Raw genomic sequence first — 25,061 nt, 5'->3', positions numbered from 1 at the left:
CGAAATCAAATTTTATATGCAAATCACACACACAGAAACACATACATTCTCTACTAACTAGAATAAGGGGAGTGGAGGGAAAATAGAAAAAAACGACGAATGTAATTTACTCGGGTAAATTATAGTATACTTTTTAGGGCATTCGATAGAATGAACTCATAAGCTTACCCATAACTCTTATTTTCATATTGAAAGATGTTAAAATGTTTAATTGTCGGATTTCATTTGAAAATATATATACCTAATCTTATACGTATATGCAATCGAATTAAAATGTTTGTTTGATTTATTTACTTTGCCTTGGTTAATGTTTCTAAGCTTATAGCAATACCTGTAGAGTATCCATGGAAATCACTTTGATATACATATGTGATATATGCTTAATTTATTCTAGTCTTGCCAAGTGTACAGCCTTGTCGATGCACTTGAGCGATGATATGCAATGGGTGCACTCTGTTTCTTTCCTCCTCTTTTCAATTTTCACTGCCAATGGAAAAAAACGTTTTTAAATTGAGCTCGCGTACGCTTCACAAGAATAAGAATAACAACAACACCTATAACAAACACTGTAATAACGGCAGAGAACAGCAACGACAAATCTCTACCCTTTTGCCCATAACACCCCTTGCGACAGCCCCACTAAAATTACATGTTATGTGCTTGACATCGTCGACGCCATCGCGCGACAAAAAAAGGAAAGAAAAGCAAAAAAAAAAAAAAGAAAGTCAGGGTAGAAGCGGAGAATCTACGCTGCTCGGTAACCGGGTGAGGAAGGAGGAAAAGCAAATGAAAGCAAGTGAAGTCAAATTAAATTAAATGACAGATGTCTGACATTTTGATAGTAGTGCGTGTTGCCCCTTTCTCCCCCCTCCATCTCCCTTCTTTGTCCTTGTAGCATAAACACATGCAAATAACTACACACACACACACACACACACACACACTCACACTCAACATGCACACCAATATCAACACAGGAGCATACACACATGGAAAACCGTCAGACGAAACTGCATTTGCCGGGAGATTTTTGTGTTCAATGTAGGTTTGGGGAACAGAAGGCGGTTGTAGAGACAGAGACAGAGGCATTATTGTTCCTTCTCATGTTGCCTTGTATTGTTGCATGTCTCCCAAGTGTTGGTCGCGTAAGCGTAATGAATTAAAATAACTTGATTGCATGAAATTGAACGAATTGTTGCCTAAGGGTACGAGGAGACACAATGAGTGTGATAGAAAGAGAGAGAAAGCGGAGAGAGAAGAATAAGAACTGACGGAATTTGCAGTGCCAAAGCAGCAGGCAGTAGCGTCGTCGTTTATCTGTCAGTGTTAGTATGTGTGTGTGCCAATGTGTGTATGTGTATATATAAATATTTACTGAAATTTGTATATTAAGTGACGACGACGCTGCCATTTGCCATTGCGTTTGCTTTTGCTGCTGCTGCCATTGTTGTTGTTATTGCTAGCTATGGTGTCACGGCCTTACATAGACACACACACAGTGGATAGAGTGTGAATTCATATGAGCTATATCCATACATGTATGTACATATGTGTGCTCCAATAGAAGTCACGATGCATGAATGAACGCATAAAGCGCCGCTGCTAACTACGTGGGCGGCAACATCAAGACAAAAGGAAACACATACATACACATAGACACGGGGCACGATAGTTAGGAAAGACAAAGCAAAGGAGAGGGAGAGAGAGAGTGTATAGTTATGGTTAAGGAAAAGAGGCAGCGTAGGAGACAGGAACTGAAACTGAGAACAAGCTACACAAGTGCCAAAGGCATTTTGCCATTATGCTTCACTAGACACAGACAAATACCAAGCACAAAAATACAGTGAAAACGCCTCCATAATGTACACCTGCCTCAATTCCAATGCTTTCCTCAAAAGATTAAATCAATATTTTTCGAACTGTTGTTTTCGTTTAACATTATAATGGCAATCGTTTTGACATTTCAATTTTTGGTGGATGTCTCGAAATCGCATACTTTTAAATTATCTGATATCTTTGAAAAGAATCTGTCCTTTATTTATTTGGGATACCGCTTGAATATAAATTTTATATCATTGTTGCTTTCGTTCCACTGTTAACTACACTATATTGTCGTCTCATCTTGCCGCCGTTGCATAAATTGACAACAATAACGATATGAAGATAATATGTGTGAACATATCTCCTTCTACGAATTACATTATATTCGAGGCACTTTAAAAATGATTTAATGCTAGTTCCGTTGTCGAACTGAAAACTATTCACTTAAACTAAACTCAAATGTTAATATATTTTGCAAAACTTTATGCAAAGGCACACACAAACACAGAGCGAGAACGAAAGAGAGAGACAGAGAGAAAGTAACATTAGAACAACACTGTGCGTTTAGAATATTAAATGAAATTTACACGCCTCGTTGAGCCCAACTTGACTGAGTTTCCAACTGGCTTACTTTCACTCTTCGCTCCCCACTGCCTGTCTCCTCCTTCTTCTCTACACCCTCCCCCCACCTATGTGCATTCATAATTGTCTGCTCTCTTGTTATTGTTATAAATAATTATTGTTTAATTTGCTTGCACTGCTTTTGCTTGTTGCTTTTGTAATAAAGTTGTTTGTGTTTGCTTTTACTGTTGCCTTTGACAGACTCACTGACATCGAGTGCATTGGCATAGGCCCAAGTTGCTGCTCCTTGCGCCACCGATCCCCCCCTCGCGTCTTGCTTCTGCCCACCCAACGAATTATGCAAATTTCATTTTGGAGTACATTTTAATGATGCCAACGTGTCAGGCATTTTAATTCAGCTTCTTTATTATTTCGAAATGAAAATATTTATGTGCTGCAGACCAGCTCTGCCGCAGCCCCCGCCCTGCCCACTCTCACAACGCTTACCCGTATTGCTAATATGTGGCATGTCATCACTTTTCGAGCTTACAGAGACGCCTGTTGATTGCGGTTGCCGTCGAAAATTGACTATTTTGGTAATTTATTATAAAGTTTATACTTTTTCACACACAATAATTCAATACTTTTAACACTTTATTAACATTCGCGGGCTTCACATATTATCTGTTTATTTATTAATAATATAAACTTTGTGTTAGCTAGCTTGAATCAGAAGATATTTGTAGCACTTGTCGGTACATTAGAGTACTAGCAGGTTGGAAAGGGTATTTTCATACCAATGAGTATATATTGATATTAAGGTCAAGATTAGCCATTAGCCATAACAACATACTGTTAAATCTGTCGTTTCTTCATAGAGTTCACATATTCATTTCTCATTTCTGATTAATATTGATGTTTGGTATTCAGAATGGGCAAGCATTCATTTAAATAACATTAACACACACATACTTGCGCCGCACATACAATAATTATTGTATATCTTTATTCATAATAGTTTTCATTAAAATCTGTATTATTGCCCTAATTGGCCTAATTTATATAGGTTTATATATATTTAATTCGCCATTTCCAATCCGATTTCGATAAAAATGCATATGTACAGATCTATATACATTCATACACACATAAGTAAGTATGTATTTGATGTGTATGCTGAATGTGCTTATTATTTTTATTAGTTAAAAATTATCATGTTAATATGCAGATTCCTGTTTCATTTTATTTGCATTGGTTAATATGCATTTTTATTTCCATTTTGGTTTTCCTTTTCATTTTATTTTTTTCATGTTCCTTCTGAGCGTGTTTTCATTAATTCAATTGAAAATGTTTTCATCCTTTGGTTGTAGAAGGGAATGGCAATGGGGGAAACGGGAAGAACTGGTTTATTTTTTTATGAACTGACCAAAAATGGCTTAATTACTGGCAATTTTTACACATTTAAGTGGTAATTGCGAAACTTTCTATAAATGTATTTCACGAAAAAGAGGTGAGGAGGACAGTAGGGAAGACAAGTGGTTCATCCTCTTTAATTGATGATATGCTGCCAACTTATTGATTTAATTCGCTTCCTGAACACCCAAACACACACACCCGACTAACATGCTTAAATCGTTAAAGGAGCTGGGCAACGCACATATGTATGTATGTATATGTATCCGAATATCTATATATGTATGTATATTACACACACTCCCATACACACTGACACACACACACACACATAAACACTCGAAGAGAAACTGTATAATAGCGTTGCCCAAAATGAGGTCAAAGTGCACTCGCGTTGGCGTTTTGCGTGACTGAACTTGTGGGTGTAAGTATGTGTGTGTGTGAGCTTCAAGGATATCCCACTGCAATGGTATTGTGTTTTTATTTTTTCACTATTTTATTTCTGCTGACGAAGCTCACACACACATACAAGTATCCTGCGGCTGATGAATCAACTTTTGCCTTCACTCAAGTCACGAAACACAAACCAAACCAGAACAAACCGAAATCACAACGAGAAAACCGGCCCCAAAAGGAGCAACACTGACAAAAAAAAAAAAAAAAAATAACAGAAAAAAAGAAAGCCAAGGCGATTTAAGGATAACATTTGCGTGAAAATCCCAGGATCCTATTGAAATACAGGCCAAAAGTATCGACTATCGTCCGACTGACTGATTGACAGGACACTGGCTTGATTAAACCTGAAAACGGCTCAGAGCCCGAAGGGGTCATCAGCAGTTCAAAAGGGTATCCTTTGAGGCAGACGAGACCAGTGACGTGCTAATTGCTTGTCCAGGATAATGAAAACTTCATTGAACGGGTTGACACATACGCACGCACACGCACACATACACACGAGCAGCGTATTAATCCACTTGCTTTGACCTACGCGGCTCGACTAAAGCCAGAGCCAAAGTAAATGTTAAAGCAATTGAGAAGAGTGCGTCAACTGAGGCAACAGCAGCAGCGACCCGAGCGTCTAGTTAGTTAGCGTGCTAAGCAACAACAATAATAGAAACACACACACATACACACACCTTGTCAATACACACATACAACCAGAAAGAGAGAGTGAGAGGGAGAGAGACTATTGTGTGGTCTTGTAGCGGTTTTGGGTCTTGGGTGGGTCTATGTCTGGCTCTCTGTCTGTGTCGATGTCTGTGTCGATGTCTGTGTATCCGACGATTTGTTGCGGCTTGGCCATTAAACTGTTCACATTATTAGTTTAAGTTTAGTCTGGACTTAGGTCACTGCTACGATTAACCATAATAGGCGTCAATTGGAAAATTACCGTTCGTTCAGTTGATATGCCAACACGGACGCAGCGGCTGCTGTCCTTTTAGAAAACTAACAGGAGGCAGTGGGTAAGGGCAAGGGTAAGTTTAAGGCGCTTCTCGGTCAAAGAAGTCCACAACAAACAGAAACGAAGACAAAAAGAAAACCCGACCCTGACTCTCTGACTGTTGCGCTTTGTCGCCAGTGCTTAATTTAAATTTTAAATACCCTTTGTCAAAGTTCTACAAACGTGTTAACATGACTTGAAAATATGTAAGTCAAATCTTTGTTTCCAAATTTTCCAAATTTTATTGTTGCAATTTTAACTAAAATCGACAACGAAATTAAGATAACCCTAAATGGCCATGTCGGAAAAATTGTTACGTATACGCCATGTATCTGATATATGCGTAAAAATATCAAAACATGGCACATTGGTTGTGGGCGTAAAGTAAAAGAAAGGGTAGTTATGTAGTCAATAAATCAACAACAAAATTAAGCTAACCCTTTTAAAATGGCCATGTCGGAAAAATTGTTACGTATACGCCATGTAACTGATATACATATGCGTAAAAATATCAAAACATAGAATTGGTTCTGGGCATAGATAGAAAGGGTAGTTATGTAGTCAATGAAAATTTTGATGGCACTTGAACTATGTATATGGCATGAAGTTACCATTACTCTGATTATTTTTTCTTTGACTGTTTTATTTATCTAAATATTTCATGACATTTTTTGAGGTTGCTGCCAGGTTTTGGACTTATACACATGCATACCCTTACACACACTCACACACAGCAATCTGTATTTGCTTTCTTTTTCCTTTGGCTGATTTAAAATTCAATTTATTTTTGGCAGCTGTAAGACAACAAAACAAATTTGCATTGCTTTTGGCATTGATTTGCTCACACACAGACACACACACACAGCCACACACCCACACAAAGAGAGAGAGAGAGAATATTAAGATGGGGCATTGAAACAATTCTTTATATCTGCTTTTTTGATTTGGTCACATATGTGAGAGATGTGATATAGATATAACTAAGTATATATTGAGCTCTGTAATTCTCGTATGACAATTGTCTTAATTCGAAAATTGCAGTTCTGCTTTTGTCTCTACTTATATCTCGCTTTATATATATATATATCGCTGTCCTTATCTTTGGCTATACTTCATACTGACTTTGTCCGAGTGACTAAACACGCATCTGAAAAGATATGATGACGATAAGATGGCACAGCAAAAGCCCAATACAAAGATGCACAATGGGATTAGCTTTTAAAACCAAACTAGAAGCAGAAACTGTTAGTACAACTATCGAAACCGACGGGAGGCATCAATGTGTGTCGTTTTGAAAAAAAAAGGAACTTGACCAAAAGTTTGTCAGTTTGTGATGACATCAAAACATTACTAAACGAAAGGCAACCACTGTGCGATCCAATTTATCGGTCAGTCTCATCGGAGCTATTTGAACGTTTTTATTTACAAAGTCGTCAGTCGTGTTCTATATCTTTTGTATACACATGTGACAAATAAAAACGCGAAAAATGTGGCGCTTGACCTTTGACCTAGCTTGCGTGCGCCTGGCCTATTAACCAGTGCATAATTCATCATCATCATCGTCGTCGTCATCATCCTCATCATCATTATCATTCACATCCACTAGCAACCACAACCAACCGCAACCACATCCACATCGACGACACCACTCTATGATGCGGCATCATTTCAAATCATTTTCAAGTTGACCACATTTAATGGGTTTTTTTATTGTTCATTTTTGTCCATTTGCTTATTAGTTAATTGCATTTGATAAACAAAAATTTAATAAATATCCAGAGGCGGTCACAACAATGAATTTTTAGCCTAAGCGCTGCACTTGTGATACCCTGCAATTCACACGAAAATGAAGAAATTACTTTTACTGTCATCGTCGACTTTATAGGAACTTTATGTTTGAGACTCATTCGTCGTGTATACCAATAACATTCTATAGACTAGTTGTAACCCAATAAATGTATATACCCCTTGTCAAGTGGCACAATTCACTGGATATATATATATATATATACAAATGTTGTCATGTGACTGTTGCTGGATGAAGCCAATGCGAGAGCAAGCTTATTAAACCAGTTGTTGATGCATCTGTGTGTGCTGTGTGTGCGTGTGTGCGTGTGGGTGTATAAGACCAACAACAACAGCAACAAAAACAACATCTGTGCTTAGAGATCACGTGCAAGTTGTCTGCCCGTCGCCATCAGCCGACGACGGTAGTGACAGACGCTGTCTATAGCTTTGTCATTCCAATTTGCAAAATTATTCATACAAAAAAGGGTAAATTTAAGTATCTCTACTCCATCAAGTCTTTTGTGCTAATGTTTTTCTTGGCTCTGCTTAAAGACTTGTTCAAACTCTTCTAAAGAAAGAGAAATCCTTTGTTTCTTTACAAAGAACTAATTCGTTATTAAACTGCATGTGGTGTATTAGAAGGGTATCGCACCTTCGAGGGAAAGACATGATAAGCCATCTGTATGGTTGCAGCATTATATATTGACTATGTACATAAATATTAATGTGTATTTATGCTGTCAGTTTGTCGTTTTTGCCAGATTGTTGACAAGTACATATGTATGTATGTATGTCGGTTATGCCTTTGGCCAATTATTTGCTCATTAATCGCTCTAACCAAACATTAACTAAATTATTGAGTTTCAATTCACATTTTGCATTGTATTTTAATTTGCGTATTTTTCTTGCCACCCTCTCGACCGCTCGACGTTCCCTTCAACGCTCTAATTGTAATTAGATTTAAATAATCAACAAATTGCACACGTTACGGTTACATATACGATTCGATTCGCCAATCTGTCATTATGCCAAATTGATTTACATATTGACTTGTGCAGCATTTTTTATTTGAATTTCTAGCTTAAACAAATTTATGTACCTACATGTGTATATAAAAAATGAGAGGGGAAATCAAAAGTTTAAATCGATTAAAACTGGTAATAAAATATTTTGCAACGTTTTGATGAAAGAACTTTACTTCCCTTCCCCCACCTAGCCAAATCGCGAGTCGCCTTCCCCACGAATGAACCAGTTGAGTCAAAACCAATTACAAAATGCGGGAGTAATCTATATGAATGGGGTAGCAGCGGTTGCTGGCAGAGGCAGATGCAGCGGCATTTTAATTAAATTAAAATTGTGTTTCTGGCTTACCGAATTAAATTTTACAGCCACACATGAAATATTTTAGCAATTACCAAACACTCAACCGAACACTCACTCTCGCACTTAATGACTACAAAAAATGTATTCATTTAACCTAAAATTTTTCTATATAAATAACAAATCAAATAGAGAGAACATTTGTAAAATGTGTTGTAGTGGTAGGCTTTGCTTCCTGCTAAGCTTTCGGCAAACATTTAAACATATTTTGTTTGCTTTAATTAACCAAAGTCAGCTGATGCGAGAGCCCGACAAGGAGGGCGGCCTTCAAAGTTCAGTCGATAGTTGTAATAATTGTGTGTAAACGCTTGTGCCCACCCTCGTCGGCTACAAACAGATCTTCGCCGAAGTCAAATGCAAACAAGACCGAAAACTCTTAATTGCTAAAAATGAGTTCTAGGGCCCTGTGCGACGTCATCTTATCTCATGCATAACAAACAAATAACACTAATATAATAACTTATACACTTTCAAAGCGTCAGGCTTTTCGGACTATCAGTTGAATACAAAGAATATGCCAATAGAACCGACAACACGACACTCTTATCCTTATTCTCACCTGCCGAGCTGCAATTCCAACAGAACTGGTTTAGGGATAAAGATAAGGACTGAACAAGAAACGGGGTAGAGACTGCACTTGTCCACATAATACCCCCCTCCCCCATAAATAGACGTGAAAACTTGTGCATGCAACCAGATGAAATGTTATGATAAAGCAATTTTCAACTCATCATATGAGAAATTGTCAGCAAATATCCCAAACCAAAACCAAAAAGAGGAACCGCAAACATGCGCCTTATTTACAGTCATTTAACTTTATTATTTTATAGATTTGCAACGAATTGAATGGTAAATTCAATCGATCGTTTTGTTAAATCGATCGATTCAGCTAATCTGTACATTTGTGAGTGTTAGCCATAATTCAAACTTTGATAAGAATCGGACCAAAACTACACAGAAAGAAAAGTGGGATGCCATTCGATATGTTCATCATTTGAGGAATTATAAATCTAACATGGAAATATTTATAACTATATCAATAAAAGTTGATTGCGAGTTTCTATGACTTACCTTTATCTGTCCCAAAGGTTTGTCTTGAATTTATACGAAAACCAGAACACAACTAATTCACACAATAAATATTTATCACTTAATTATTGATTTATTACAAAACCAAACAAAAAAAGAAAAAAAAAAAAAAAAAAAATAGGAAACGCCAAATGAAGACAGAGACGTTATTTATAAGGCTCCGACAACGGCGAACAAAGCCTTGGCGACAGAAAGATACGTTCGACTGAAATTTGCTTGCTCGAGAGAGAGAGCAATGCAAAGATTCACTTTTTTTTTTTTTACTTCGAGCTGAGATTTACTTGTAGTATTTAAGATTTAAATTAACACTTCCGCGGCGGCTCAACTGAAACTGTTAAGTGATTCATTCTCTGACTGATCTCTTACAGATTTTTTCCCTTGAGCAAACACAATGCAGCGCCGCCTAGGCATAGATATATACCATATATACCATCTAGTATGAACCGCTCGATTGCTCGGCACAAAAGCAACTGACTGGCGAGTCTACCGGCAACCGGCTGATGGCTACTGATAAGCTCAGCTGAGCGCGCCGATCTCGACCGATCAAACAATCGAGGGGTCTTTGGTGAGCGTCTTGAAAAAAATTGCAATTGTTTGTTTATTTTTTTTTTTTTTGTAGCATGCGATATTGAAATGTAGTGTAATTTTGTGGGATTATAGCGGTTTGTTCAATCCGGAATTCCTATTCAATTCACACAGAACGTATTTAAAGTACGCATTATTTAGTTGTTCGATGAAAACGAGTGCAAACACCGTATGCGGCCCAATGCGGTATAGATAGGGTGTAAAGCCCTTCCACAAAGACCCTCATTTCTCATCACCTTAAGAAGTACATTGATTGTACCCCGATATTGTGGTTTGAAGAAAGCTTTCAGCTGCGAGTAGGAGACTAATTAAACCATGTCCACTGCCATTCCACGGCCCACAGTTGGCCAGTAGCCGCGGCACAAGGCAAAGAGACGCTTCTCCCACACTATGCTTACAAGGGCGTCACTGACATTCTTACAGTTGCGCCGCTCAGCCTCCGGCAGACTATTGTCAAACATCATGCATATAAGAGCCACCTCAGCCGGGTTGCCAAACATAGCGCCCCAGGCTTCAGCAAACATGCCCATGACCGGGCTGGCCAAAACAGTGGGTTGTCTTTCGAAACGATTGTGATAGGCCTCGACTTCCATGCGGGCTGTAGTATATGTGGACTGGCGCAGAAATCCCGCACTCAAGCCGTTGTAGAAGGCCAGAAGCTCCTCGCTCAGGTAAACCTTGGCAATGCAGTTGAAGGAGCTGTTGAATTCCTTCTTTCCGTTCGTCCCCGACATCTGCAAGATGCAACTCGGCAGTCTTTTTCTCACCTTGTTCGCCAAATTTAATTTTCTTCGATTTTTGTAACACAAAATATAAATATAAAATATGCTTGATAGAAAGGGAAAAGCAAGTGTTGAGATTTATTTGTTTTGTTCGATGTTTTTGGTTACCTTGCGAATTTAGGTCGCTAAAGCTACAATACCAATTAACAGGCATATCTAATTTTCCTCACATACTCTATAATTTTAAAACTTCTGCATCTGCTACTATCTGCCAGACAAATTAACGCCACCGCCACTGCCACCGGGTGCTGGCTCATTATAAGCCTTCTTTCGCACCCCAACCACACTTTACTTACCCCTGTAAAATCTTTCATGTTTGCCATTGCTCCAAATGCAATTAGACAGACAAACTACACAAGCCAAACAGAAAAACGCGCACCCACACACTTTTTGGGCCCCCTTCGCGCAATTAGTCAAACCGAAATTGTGACAGTAGGGTTTGTAGAACACACAGTGCTTACTTTACAGGCCAATAAATACATATCATTGCAACGTAATTAGGAACTATTTCTTCTGCCAAAAATCAAACACACAGCATTGGATGATTAATCCCAAAAATCGTCCCAATAAGAATGATAATTTATTTCGTAAAATGATCAGTAGATAGGGTATTTGGTAGTTTGGATTTCCCGTTTTAACAATGTGATTAAATTTATACTTATCATTATCTTTCTGATGATTTTGCAATGTACAATTTTCAGTTACAATATGCATGTATACCCAATCTTTTCCTGTCATTTCTGCGCCTGTCATTTATGTTACGATATCGTTTTATATCTGATGCCAAAAAGTATGCAACACATTTGTTAAGAGTTTATTTACATGTAGATAGATATGTAAGTGCACTTTCGAAGCCTAAAAAACCAAAATTTTGTTGGAAAAATAAAAATAAATGTTAAGCAGTTTTTTTCTAATTCGTTGTCTAGCCGGCCTTATCAGCAATATTAACTGAACTTATTAACAAGTAAAAGTGGGCCTGGAAAATTCCAGCCAATCTGTGGAAACCCGTTAAACTCAAATGCCAATTGAAAAAAAATTGTAAATAAATATTTAACAAACGACAGCAGCAACAATAACAAGTCGAAAAAACTACATTCAGTAAATCAGATCATATCTCCCAGTCGACTGCAACAGCAGCAACAACGACTGCGGTGTCTGTGGCTGTGGTTGCAAATGCAGCCCTATAAGAGCTACAGCTGGTACGGGGAAAACTGAACTAAACAGCAAGGAGAATGACAATGCCGACAATAATTGATAATAGGATAGACAAAAGAAGTGTGGAGGGAGGGAGAAAAGAGAAGGGAACAAAAAGAATTGCATTAAAACCACAGAAATGTACACTCCAAGAGAAGCGAAGTAAAGCAAAAGGCAAAATGACAATAACAGCTGCAATTCAAGAAGAAAAAGCCAGAGGGCTGCGAGCCGCAACAATTGCCGATGTGCCGAGGTGTAAATACCCTAACCAAAATGTCCATTCAACGTGAGATTAAGTACGAAGGCATCTACTATATTTTGAAAACTGATCGAAATTTCCAATTCACAAAACATACTATAGAGATCACAGAAAATATCGGGAATTTGTCCTATGAAGCAATACTTCCTTTTTGACTGAAAAATTGATATACCTAGCTCAAAAAAATACAAAGTAAAGGTAGAGTGAAGTTTTGGCGTGCCGGGAGCGGAGAGAGGTAAAGACTGTAGGAAGGCTGGAGGGTATTAAGTGGCGAACCGTTAAGAAGTCAAAACCTGTAGTGAGTAAAGGAAAAACTTAATGTGGTAATTTCTGGTGTAAGCAGAGCAAAAATTCAGTGAGAGCGCTATAATTGCGATAGACAGAGAGTAAAAGTTTTTCTCTTGTGTCGTTTGTTTGACAGACAGAGCGAAAGAGAAAGAGACAGTTTCAGTGAGCGAAAGATCATCAACTAAGTGTACGGAACAGTGAGCGAAAGTTAAGATAATAATAAGATAAATAGATAAAAATCCAATTTTCGTGTGTTAGTTAAGAGCAAATGCTATCTAGCTGATGGCTGCTGCTGCTGACTGCTGGATGTGTGTCAACCAACAAGAACATATTGCTCTTTTGTCAAGCTAGAAACAAGTTCAACAAACAATGCAGAAAACAGTTATTGTTCAACAATAAATCAATATCCAACTATACTTTTGTAAAAAAAAAACAACAAGAAACGAAAGACTCAGGCCACAAACTTGCTTCGATCATTGTGAGAGAACTTGCTCTCTCATGCTTGCCGTCTCTCTTTCGATATTCGTTGTAGCTTTGCTCGCGTTTCGAACGCTTTTCGAATTGGCGTTTTGAAGCTGGCCAACAGTTCGCAGTTTTGGCCATCGTCATTCGTAAGTTGAACGTCGTGGCGTAAGCTTCTTCCGAGCCGCCGAAACCATCGCCGGTCTTCTACTTCTTCTTCATCTTCGTCTTTGTCGAGCGAACGATCGAACGAGCGAACGAACGGTCGAATGAAGAACGAGCGTAAATACGGCCTATTTCGTCTATCTTACCATTTGCATTTGGACTCTTTTTATTTTTTCTTGTTGTGTTTTTTTGTTTCTTTTTTTTGTTGTGTGCTGTTTTTTGTGTATGTCTTACGTTTCGTATTCTGGTCCAAATTGACGTCGCGCTTGCTTTAAGCCGCGGTCGAAATAATTACTAAGTCACCAAAAGCCCGCAGTGGAAGTGAAGTGCACCTAGAAGCCAAAACCAAAAGGCATAAAGAAAGAAAAATCTCATTGAAAAGTGAGAGAAAAACGGCTAGCAAGCTCTTTGATTTTCTTGTTTTGTTGCTGTTTGTTTTTTTTAAACTTTTTTTTCGCCTTTTTTTTTGTGTGTTTGTTAACCACAAATGCATACAACATGATATACGCAGTAGAAGGCAAATAGAAAGCAAGTGACAAGCATCTTCGCTAAGTGGAATATCATCGAAACTACGCTTTTTTCTTAAGGTAAACCCCAAATGAAAACTAGTCGTGATTATTTAATTGACAGCGGTCGAATTAGAAGAGTGAGAATCTCCAAAACGGTCTCAACCGGACTTACAAGGCCAAGGGGGCAGATGAGGGGAGACGACCTCTGCTAATGAGCCAAATTGTCAGCTCTCTGAACTTTAAATCTTTCTTCTTTTATTCGATAATATATTCATTTAAAACATTTCTTTTTATGATCATCAAAAAATTTACATATCATAGTCAAAAGAAAGCTTTTCTTTTTTCTTGTCTTCATGTTTCTGTATTTTTGTTTTTTGTTATTAAAGCAAAAATATTTCTTCATCCAACAAAAACTACTTAATTCTACCCAGTTTTATATCACGTCTTTTTTTAATTGTGTTAGTATTATTTTTTTTTTATATATATTAAGTTGTATAATTTTCTAACACTTGGGAAAAACGAATGTAGATAAACATTGAACTAATTTGTTCTAAAATAAGTTAGTTTGGCTTTTTGAACTTGTCCATTTGCTTATGGTTTTTCTAAAAGTCAAATTGTCATAAATTGAGCCACTATTTGAGACATCTTTCCAAAAAAACCTAAAACCTTTTGAATTACTCTGCCAAAGTTGAAAAACTTGGCAATTTTTTTATTTGGTTTGCGATTTGTAATATTCAAAGGAACTTTTTTTGGGTTGATTGCGTTTTGTTTTTTTCTTAAGTGAAGATGGAAGGCAAACCGAAAATAACACTTGCTGCACGATTGAACTTTAAACCGCATTCTTCGCTGTCTGCCGCGGCTCTGCAAGAGTCTTGGACCTGCGTCTATCAGGCATCGGCAAAGTCTGGCCAATTTTCATTGGAGCGCCGCCGCCAGTCGCTGTTGTCGGTGTCGTGGGAACTTTTGACTCTTTGAGGCTGGCATTTCGTGGCGGCACAGTGTAAAAACAGGCTTTCTGAGAACAGGAATTTCCACTCCTACAACAAACATCATAGCCGACAATTGACATTTTTGTACCGTGTTCAACCCACAAATAATAGGCTTTATATTATATTATTTAACAGGAACATATTAATCAAAAGGAGTCTCAACCAACATAAAAATAGATGCAAAGTGATTTTTGTCAAATTTGGTCGAATCGTTCGTTTATTGAATACCTTATTCTTTGATTTTTAATCGTCAACAATTAAGGTCAAAATAGATTATACTTCTAAACTTATAATAAGAAAAAAAAAATTGTAAATGAAAAAAAAAAATTAAACAAATATTTCGGGGCCAAAAATGGACACCTTTGTGGTGCTGCTCTGGGATCTGGGCTTTGGTGGAGTGCCTGGAGCTTTGAGGGCCACTGTTGGCGAAATAGAGGAGGAGGCTGAGCCAGACTTCGAGCTAGGTTCCTTGGCTAATGGACTGGCGGCACCATTCGAGCCCCCTGCGGCGACGCATTCCTTTCAATTGATCACGCAATTCCTCCTTGTATACCAATTCCCGCTTGCAGGCTTGCAGATCCTCCACGCTGCACTGCCTCAGATGGCGTATGGTGCGAGATACCAGTCCGTCGATAATATGGATTTTGGTGCGTGAGAGGCGGCTGGGCTCCGCATGGCGACGAGTGAGCTCCCTTTGATATTGAAAGAGCAAGTAGCCCACACTTGGGCGAGTACCACGACGAAGATTATTGCGTTGACTTTCCATTTTTTCTGCAGAGGATGTTGCTGTTGGCTGATGGCTGTTTGAGATGTGAATGATGTCCTGTTGAAGTTGACGAAGATTATTTATATCTGGGGCGCTTGGGATAGCGCCTATTACCAGTCAGGGGATATCTACCTGTTGACCAGCGTTGACCTGTGACCGCGTAATTACCTGGCTTTAATAACTACTGTCAGTATGTTAGCTTGGGTAAAACCCTACTAAGGTTGTTAAATGTTTGCCATATATGGCCAAGATTTCCCTACTACCTGTCTGTGTGTGTGGGTGTGGCTTTGATTTGTGTACTCTAACGAAATATTTATGGCTTGACCTTTAACATAAAGATGCCAAGCTGTCTCTCTGTAGGTCTACCTGTCTGTATGTGCTTGTATCGTGGGCTACTGTATGTAGAATTAGATTAAAGAGAATCAAAATATAGTAACAACTGAGAGATATTTATGTGTGATCCATATATAGATAAAACAACACGAATTTTGATGTGTCTTCCTCTTGCCGCTTACTTCCCACATATAAACGATTAAAAAGCGACAAGAGATATTTCAATCCGCAGCATTGTCAAAATGAAATTAATAAATAAACACGTAAACTACAACATTCAGTCAGATTATTCTTGACAGTTACTTTAATGATATATATTTAACCCAGATTATGCAACAATCAAATTATTCCGGAAGACAGTTCTTTTTGGTTTCGATATGAAGAAATATATTTTCATCTTTCATCGGAAGATATGAAACACTTTTTTCAAGATAATTCGAAGCGAATTTCACCATATAAAATGTCGTATATGGGTTGATCTATTAATATATTAACTAAAAAAAGGAACCAATTGCGATATAGATTTGTGGCAGATTTGAACATAAGCATGTATCCATTAATGAGCGGATGGTGAAATCATAAGACTAATGGTTTTCAGTCGAGCTTAGCGTTTTTCGCATTTTTAGCACTGTTAGATTTATCTCTTATTATTTTTTTTCTGGTTTCGGTTAAGATTTTTATTTTATAGTAATAAATGTAATCATGAAATGGGAAAGGTCTGACTTGTAAATCCTTTTTACCCTCATCTCTGGAGAGCTAGTTAAATATTTATTTATGAACAAATCTCTGACCCACGCGCTGGCCCGTTTCAATTGTGACCTCGTAAATTGACCCAGAAAGAGAGTTGGGTTTATTTAGAGGAACGTGGTTGAGGGGGATGGGGAGGGATGGGAGCTAGCTGAAAAATGTTTTTCATGTAATTGTAATTTCACTTAATCTAATTGACACTCTAAATGGAATAAATTAAGTTAATTTCGACATAATTGCAGTTCATGCACACAAGCTCGCAAAAGAAAGAAAGAAAAAGGAAAGTGGAAAAGCCTTTATTGTTGTTCCCTAAGGAATTCTTTGATTAAAGAAAATTTATTAAACTGCATCAGCAATAACAGAAAGACACACAAAAATAGTAATAATCGGAGAAAGTTTCTTGCGTGTGCGTCTCTTTTCTTATGTTAATACTTGTATTCAGTAAATCAGTGCTAAATGCAGGCCCTGTAGCCATAGTCCATTGGCCGTCATCTTCTTGTCTCATCATAATCATCGTCATCAAACAAAAAACTGAATCTGTAACAATAATGATGCGATGATGATACAACGCAATCGATTTCTTCTTGTTGTTGAAATGAACATAATGATTTTGTGTCTGAGCGATAAATATGCATCGGCACGCACATTTCCTCAATCACCATGCCCCATCCATCCCCGTCCACACTCGTTATTCAATAGGTATTTGAGTTCATTGAGTTTAGAGTCGCTGTGTCTGAAAGATCTGGCCATGTTGTGTTGAAAGGCTGTCTGCAAGATGTCTGAGGCGGTCAACCCCCATGTTAGCCAGTGGGCTGGCCTTCTCCTTTTTCCCTCTGTCACTTATGCCTTTGACCTTATCACCTAGTACCTGTTACTGGGTCTGGGCCCTTGAGGTATTTTCGCTTTGCCATAAAACGCTGATGCTTACATTTGCTTAATCCGGCGCGTGGTCTTCCCCAGATCCTTAATCCGATTTCGAAATCCTTTTGTTTTTCTACATTTTCGTCGCTACTAAGTGCAATTATAAAAGGATTATGCCATTTATGACCACGACCCAACTCCAGAGGTATCCGTCTTGTCCCGTCCTGACCTGTAGTGTCCCTCTCCCTTTGCATACTTCATTATGATGCATTTTAATGAATTACCTGGAAGTTGCTCATAGGGACGGCACAACAAGGACATTCCATGCAATTTGCGCCATGCTGAAATTACCAGAACCCACAAGAAGAATGCCTATGCAAATGAGAAATACTCTAAGAATGTGCGGAACACCGCACACATGTGCGAATTGACGTATTTCACGTTGATCAGAATATAAAGATATGACACTCAGGTGTGATGCAAGTATTTTTCGAAATTCAAGTTAAAAAGATTTTTCGCCAGACTTATATTGCCAGCAATAATCAATATGAGGGATTGTAAAAAATGTACTTAGATTTTAGCATTACAAGTACATATCATTTAAGTTCATATCTACAAAGATTTCCACATGTATAATCTTAATCTAGAATGGAAGCGTGTTTCGATTGCATTCGTTTTAGAGCGACTATTTTTGCTACAGTTACCTTTCCAAAAACCTAGCGCAATGTCGAGAAAGGGGGTCAGACTTGATTGTTAGCCATACTATTGACAAGATTGTGCATGCTCATTGACGTCATCGCAATCCGCAGGATAATATGCTCCGTTTTGGTACTAGTCTCCCATGGTCTAAGCTCATCATTGTGCTTATTTACACACATTATGGTTGGTAAACCGAAAGAATGGCAATCCGCTGGGGGATTAAAGAGGATTAAGTCACGAAATATTTTGGCACAAATATTTACAGAAGCGGTAGCTCTGGTAGCATATAGCGGTACCTGCTACGAATTCAAAGTTTGCTTACCGGGAGAGAGATAGAGAAAGAGAAGGAGAGAATGAAACAGCGAAGGAGATAGAACGTACAGGTAGAGAGGATGTGCATTCGGAGCACATTCATATGTATATAACCAGTGGCTATTTGCTGGACAATCAGCATTCGCCCAAGCGAAGGCAAAGCAAACGTAACACTTTCACAACGAATATCGAAATGGAGCACGACATGCGACTGGCGAAACCGACTGTCACCTATCATCTGTTCATGTACCGGGCCGAGCTGGCACGCCGCAATGCCCGCCAATTGCGTCTATCGAGAACCAAAATCGAAATAACCGACGAACTCATCTCGAAGACGGTAAAGAACATTAAGACATGCAGCATGGATGATCTCAAGGCGGTAAATCGAGAGTTAATATTTAAGAAAAAGCTAAGGAACAACGTCTCGCGACTGAACAAAGAGGCCAAGAGGCAGCAGCAACAACAGCAGCAGCAGAAGCATTTGTAGGAATAATGATCACAGATTGTAAATATATAGTGATTTCCTTGTAAATATTCATCACATCACAAATAAAACTTTGTTAAGATTTTGCATTGAAATTGGCATTTTGTTTGATTTGAAAATTCGTTTAGTTTATGGGCTATAAAACAAAGAAAAAAAAGTAGCTGACATTGAACAAAAGCCAATGAATTCCATTATAGCCATGTTAACGGCAAACCAAAGGCAGAAGCCATATCGTGTCTATGGGACTACTTCTGAACCGTCCACAGATTCAAATCGAAGCTGCGTTAGGAAACAACTGGCCTAACCAGTTGCAAATTTTTGACGCCAACTTAATTAGAAATTGCAAATGCAATTAAAAACAAAGAAAACACAAAAAAAAAAAAACACATAGCAAAGACTAATTTTAATATATATAATAAAAATTATATACACATACATAAATACATTTGTACATGTGTATGTGTGTATATAGAAGCAATTTAACCCCCCTTGCTCCCGCTGACTTTTGACTGTGAGCTCGATGAAAACCGAAAACTGGTTCGTTGCATAAATTAACCAAAAAAGCAGACAAAAAACAATATCAAAAAGCCAAGAAGCGGCAGCAGCAGCAGCAGCAACAGCAAAAGAGGGCTCTGCTGAGCTTTGTTTAAGCTAAAAACAAAAACAAAAGTCAACAACTTGCAAAAGTCACCAACAAATAAATAAAAAGCAAGCAGCCAAGCAACTTTAACAGAAACAATATACCCTGGCTAAAAGAGGTTGCAAGCCTTTGCACATCTAACTATGTATGATTCCCGATTTCAAAAGAAAAAACTTATAGCAAAAGCTAGTGCTGGCGAATTCATGTTTGTATGTACAACAAGATGTTGCTTTAAGTTTCAACTCCAAGAACATAGATGAGCTATGAAGAGCATAAAAATTTCGTCTTGATTAAAATAAAGTCTTAGCGTCTCTTGGTGTTGTTTCAATTGAGTGTGTGTATTTTCCTTACGTTCTTTGTGCTAGCTACAAAATTTATAACATGACATTGTTAAATTTATGTGCTCAAGTAACAACAACACCAACAACAAGCCAACAAATGTGTTGTAATAAAACTTAAATTCAAGCGCCAGCCAAAAAAAAAAAAACAACACAACAATAAGTATGATTTTTCAGTTAACTAGAGAAATAAAAAGATAAACTAAATTATTAATAACTACATATAAAAGTTTTAATGTTGAATTAAATGCCTCTGCCTTTCTGGCTTTCTGACAAATGTCCCGGACCCATCGTTACGTATGTCATATTTCATTATTTCCAATTGTCTGAATTATTGAAGGACAGGCAGGCTTAACTTAGCGCCACAGACAGAGACAGAAACCGATGGACAGACACATTGAGGCTTGAAGCGTCTGTTCTACTTGACAAATGGATTTTGAGTCAGAGCAAATGTTGTGTAAGCAACATCAACAATCAAGCAGAAAAAAAGAAAATCATCAAATCACGACATGAGCTTTTTTGATTGACATGCAAAAAGGCAGAAACAAAAAGCCAAAGAAAACACTAGCAAAATTTGCTGATTGTTCATAATTAAAGCTAAAAGCCTTAGGCGAAAAATTTCGCAATAATTCTATGGGTCGTTGTTGCCGTTGCCGTCGCAGGTTCGCAGTTTTGGTTCGAGGTGACAGCAGCAGCAGCAGCAGCAGTAACTGAGGCGTCGGTTTCGTCAAAGAAGGCAAAAAGAACTAACCAAAGCGACCAGCAAATTATCTAAAAGCATATATATGTATGTATGTACAAACCACTTGATACTCTACTTCACTTCACACAATTACCAGCTACCATACATATGTACAAATGTGAATGTATGTGTCTATATACCTTAATCTAATATAAGTTTGTATACGTGCATATATAAGGCAAAAAGGTCTCTCATACCGCCACTGCCTGCTGCGTGGTCGTCATGCTTGGCCAAGCAAGTGAGTAGAGTCTGCTTATTAACGCATAATTAGCATATTTAGTCTGGCTCTTTGATTCCCTTCCCATTCATTCCCTCTTCTTGGCAGTCGCCTGGTCATTGCTGGCCATTCCGGCTTGCTTGTGATTTGTCGATTTGTCACACAATTTCAAGTTCCCTGCCCCAACTGCAGCAATAGCAACAGTAATATTTGTGGTCATTCCAAGTTAAGCCTCATTTAGTCTAGCACTCTATTACTTGGACCAACACAGCCAACACGACCAACACGAAAGCTCCTCCATCTTCATCTCCGTCTCCGCCACCGCCCCCGCTTGGCATCCTCCATTCAATGTTGTCGAAGTTGTTGTCGTTGGTCGCTTGTCGTGTCCCGTTCACTTTATGAACAACGGTCAACAAGAGCAACAAGAGCGACAAAGCAACTCAAACTGAAACTGAGACAATTGTCGCTTTGACATTTAACTACAATTGCTTTTTAGTGGTCTTTTGGTTTGGTTTTTAGCCTTCTCCATTCCCCCACTACACATTGACATCGCCCGCGTCAGGTCCCCTCGCCACTTTTCAACAACAAACTTGTTATAAATTATTATTATAAACAAGAAAGAAAAAAAAAAAAACTATTTTATATATGTACTATACATACTTACTTTATTCCACCATTTTTCATCGGCCGTTTGTTGTTGGTTTTGTATTTCGTTTTTATTTTTGTTTTTTCTCTCTTTTTTTCAAGGTGTTGCTGCTAGCAATTAAATCGAAAATTTTATTTAAGCCAAACAACAGCTGACTGAACCTGCTGATGCTGCTAGCGAAGCTGTTTAGTTAGTTTAGGTGGTTATTTTTAGAAAGTCAATTGCTGTTAGCAAATAAATCAAGTCAAATTACGCGCTAAATGCTAATGAGAATCATAACTAGCAACAAGTTGTAACCTACAACCTGGAGCAGAGAAGTTCATTGAATCCTGTTTTATGAACTCTTTGAGTTACCCTCGATACAACGGTCTTTCGCTTAGATTCACTTTGCGGCGACAACTGAACTGAACCTGTTCGCCGGTTCTTTACCGAAAAGTCATCTTAAAAAGGCTTCTCTGCCGCTGATCGCCGCCATTCAGACGGAGCAAGGTGTGGCATTTGCTTGCATTTTTGCTGCAAGTTGATGCTGTGGGCGTACGGGCGTGGGTGTGGATGTGGGCGCGGGCGTGGGCGTAGGCGCAGGTCTGTGGTATGTTGTCTCAATGGTTGCTCGCTTGCATTGTGTGTTGGCCCAGGAATTGGTTGGTTGGCCTGTTTTCTGCACACTTCCCGACTCATAACTGTGGCATTTACAATATTTAATCATATTTTTTGTGAGGACCGCACAAAAATGTCATATGAATAAAAACACAGAAAATGGAAAAACTTATGGATGGCTTTCTCGTGGGTTGCACGCGGCAGGCAGTTCATGCCTCTTACCTCCTTTATTTATTTTTTTCCTGTTGTTTTTTAACCGTTTTTCATTTTTTATGCATGTGCATTGCATTGCATTTGTAGCTCATTTGCATTTGTGGTTGTTGCTGTCGTCATCCTGCTGCTTGTGTCTGTAATGCAATTTGCTGCAAAATGAAACCGAATGAGCGAAAGAGCAGCATTTGAAGGCATTAAATTTAATTTTATTAAAAAACTTTTTGCACTCGAGTTTATACCCCTCTTCTTTCTTTCTCTCTTTCTATCTCTCTCTCTCTGTCTTTCAACCATTCTGCCTGCAATCTCTTTGGGAATTGTACAATTGACAACATGCACGAGTTGCCGCTGCCATTACTGTTGCTGCCGCTGCCTTATGTTGCTGACGTGCATGCTGCATGCCGTTGGCCGCTTTTTGTTTTATTTGCGGCCTGTGCGGGTGGGTTTCAATGAAGTTTTCCAGTATTCAGTTTTCCCCAGTTTCGAACAAGATTGAAATTGTTACAATTACGTAGACTTCTACTTTTGTTGGTTGCTTGTTTGTTTGTCTGTCTGTTTGACTGTTGCTGTTGCTGTTGCTATTGCTGTTGCCGTTGCTCCTTGCACTTTGCTGATGGTTGCTATTGACAACGCCTGCGGCTGGCTGGGGGTTTATCTGCTGTCATCGCCGTCTGTCTTTGCTGTGGATATCGGCACCCCCGTCCCCTCCAACACCTCTATCCTCATCCACTTACTTACCTGGTCTGCTTTGCATATTCCAGTTAAGCCCAAGGACATCATCATTGTTGTTGTCGTCATTATCATCACCAACAGCAACAGCCACAGCGACAGAAACAGAAGCAACGACAACAGCAGGAGCAATGGCTATGACTATAGCAACATCAGTGACGATATCGCCAAGCTTCTCATCATCATTTGCATATGTTACACTTTATTTATTGTTGTGGTTGTTGTTTATGTTGTTGTTGGTGTTGATGTTGCTGATGTTATTCGCACATTGCATTGCAAAACCAAATTCACAAAAACCCGGGGCTTCTGCTAGTGTGTGGGTGTGGTGGGGGTGGAGCTGGAGCTGGAGGAAGTGGAGGTTGGTTTGTGATTCGTGGTTGGGGGGGACGACAAACTGGGTAGATATAACTCATACGCAATGTTAACCTCGCGCTTTCTTACTCACATTGTTTGCTGCCCTCCGCTGCCATATTTATAGCAGTTACGTGAGACTTTGTTTATGTGACAATTGCTTTTTGTTTCAGTCTTCCTTGTTCCATATAATACATGCATATTTATTTTCTTTGCTTTTCTTTCGTTTTGTTATAATTTCGATTGTGTTCACTTGTAATTTATGCCTTTAAATTGTGCAAGAATTGTGCAAACATTTATTTAGCACCTTTTTTCATCCGTCTCTTATTTTTTTTATTGTTTGCTGCTTGTGACTAACCATATAAAGTTGCTGACGAATATAATGGCCATGGGGAAGCTCTTTGAATTTATTTAATTTTTGTTTTCTTGGGACAATTGACTGCAATTTCGTGTTGTCCTTTTCACATAACACGAGAGCACCTAGGCGAGTTGCTCTCGAATCATTCTCTTCGATTCGCCTTTTGGAGGTACCATGGAAATCCTAGACTCAGGAATTACACTGTGTATTACTCTACTTGTTCTTAGTTGAAAAGCTAATCACGTTACTTTATTATTTTCTTAAGATTTTTGCTAATCTGATGGCGTTTGTTTGATATTTGATTAAATCGATTTAGCATAAAACCATTTTTTTGATTTAAACTAAGAGTAAAAGTTCTCAATCCAACCTCGCTTTGTCTGTTTGTTGTAGTTGGTGTTGCCATGTACAATTGTTTAATATGGAATTATATTTCAATGCCTGATGGGGTCGGTTTGATGCTTTGTTATTGGTCAACAATGGCTGCCATCGGGAATATCATTTTCGCATTTCGATGTCCGATTACAAACTGACAGACCGACAGCAACAACTAGAGCATCAACAATGCAAAAGGTACAAAGGCAACACAGCAGCAGCACCAGCAGCAGCAGCTGAAACTATTATGACAGCAAATAACTAAGACAAGAGCAATTTGTTGTATGTGTCTAGAAGACAACTCTATAGATAGGAATGAATGTTGCTGTTGCTGCTATTGCCTCGACTCAAAAAGTTGTTGGCTATGAAAAATGGATCTGCTCCAGAAGATTTCAGTAATCTCGTTCGTCACACTTGGCCGCTCAAGTACAAATTTATGAGCCCTATGCGAGAGAAGGAGAGCAACGGACTGGCCGTTGCCCTGTTACCCCCGCCCCTCTCAGCGCTTCACCTTTTCAATGACCAAGCAGAGAGCTTGCCTTTCTTCTTTTATTAACTTGTAAGGCAATTCAAGAATGTCATGGGCGAGTGGCTAAAGTATCAGTGCAACTAGATTTGATATGATGTAAGGTTCAATATATCCACATATGTATATATATCTATATATCTGTATGCAGGGAATTTCTATTTTCCCGATATTTGCATGGCAATATCCTCTCTACTCACATCTGCGAGACGTAAATGACTTTGGTAAAATTACAATGGCTTTAGCCATGGATAAAAGCATGAAATGGGCGTTGACTCGGCACACAAATCACATAGCAAAGACACAAATGTTGAATGTCAGACAATTATTGTGACGATGATGATAATGGCGATGGCGATGGCGATGGGTGGATGATCATCAAGATGATATTGCTTGATGCTGGGCGT

The 25,061-nt window shown here is 38.6% G+C and overlaps 5 protein-coding genes across 5 annotated transcripts in view; 2 read left to right on the top strand and 3 right to left on the bottom strand.

Moving 5' to 3' along the window:
• axo (axotactin) overlaps positions 1–9,922 on the bottom strand; it is a 59,329-nt gene extending 49,407 nt beyond the window's left edge. Inside the window, 1 exon segment of the mRNA XM_068292396.1 lies at positions 9,476–9,922. The gene's annotated coding sequence lies outside the window, so the exon portion shown is untranslated.
• A 200-nt stretch (positions 9,923–10,122) lies between these two features.
• LOC137579363 (mitochondrial 2-oxoglutarate/malate carrier protein-like) lies at positions 10,123–10,862 on the bottom strand. Its single transcript, XM_068293101.1, has one exon. The coding sequence runs from the start codon at positions 10,810–10,812 to the stop codon at positions 10,387–10,389; it is 426 nt and encodes a 141-aa protein (XP_068149202.1). The 5' UTR covers positions 10,813–10,862; the 3' UTR covers positions 10,123–10,386.
• A 2,701-nt stretch (positions 10,863–13,563) lies between these two features.
• RhoGEF64C (Rho guanine nucleotide exchange factor at 64C) overlaps positions 13,564–25,061 on the top strand; it is a 101,940-nt gene continuing 90,442 nt past the window's right edge. The window contains exon 1 of the mRNA XM_068292625.1: positions 13,564–13,815. The gene's annotated coding sequence lies outside the window, so the exon portion shown is untranslated. The remainder of the gene's footprint in view (positions 13,816–25,061) is intronic.
• Positions 15,054–15,492, bottom strand: LOC137579473 (uncharacterized). Its single transcript, XM_068293275.1, has 2 exons — positions 15,218–15,492; positions 15,054–15,186 (listed from the first exon to the last, which is right to left on the bottom strand). The coding sequence occupies exons 1-2, from the start codon at positions 15,490–15,492 to the stop codon at positions 15,054–15,056; spliced, it is 408 nt and encodes a 135-aa protein (XP_068149376.1).
• Positions 18,638–18,931, top strand: LOC137579227 (uncharacterized). The gene has a single exon (XM_068292933.1). The coding sequence runs from the start codon at positions 18,638–18,640 to the stop codon at positions 18,929–18,931; it is 294 nt and encodes a 97-aa protein (XP_068149034.1).

The sequence above is a fragment of the Drosophila tropicalis genome, unplaced genomic scaffold, assembly GCF_018151085.1.
Source record: "Drosophila tropicalis isolate 14030-0801.00 unplaced genomic scaffold, ASM1815108v1 contig_694, whole genome shotgun sequence".
Taxonomy (NCBI): Eukaryota; Metazoa; Arthropoda; class Insecta; order Diptera; family Drosophilidae; genus Drosophila; species Drosophila tropicalis.
The sequence above is the reverse complement of the archived record's forward strand: the minus strand, read 5'-3'. Positions and strand labels throughout refer to the sequence as shown.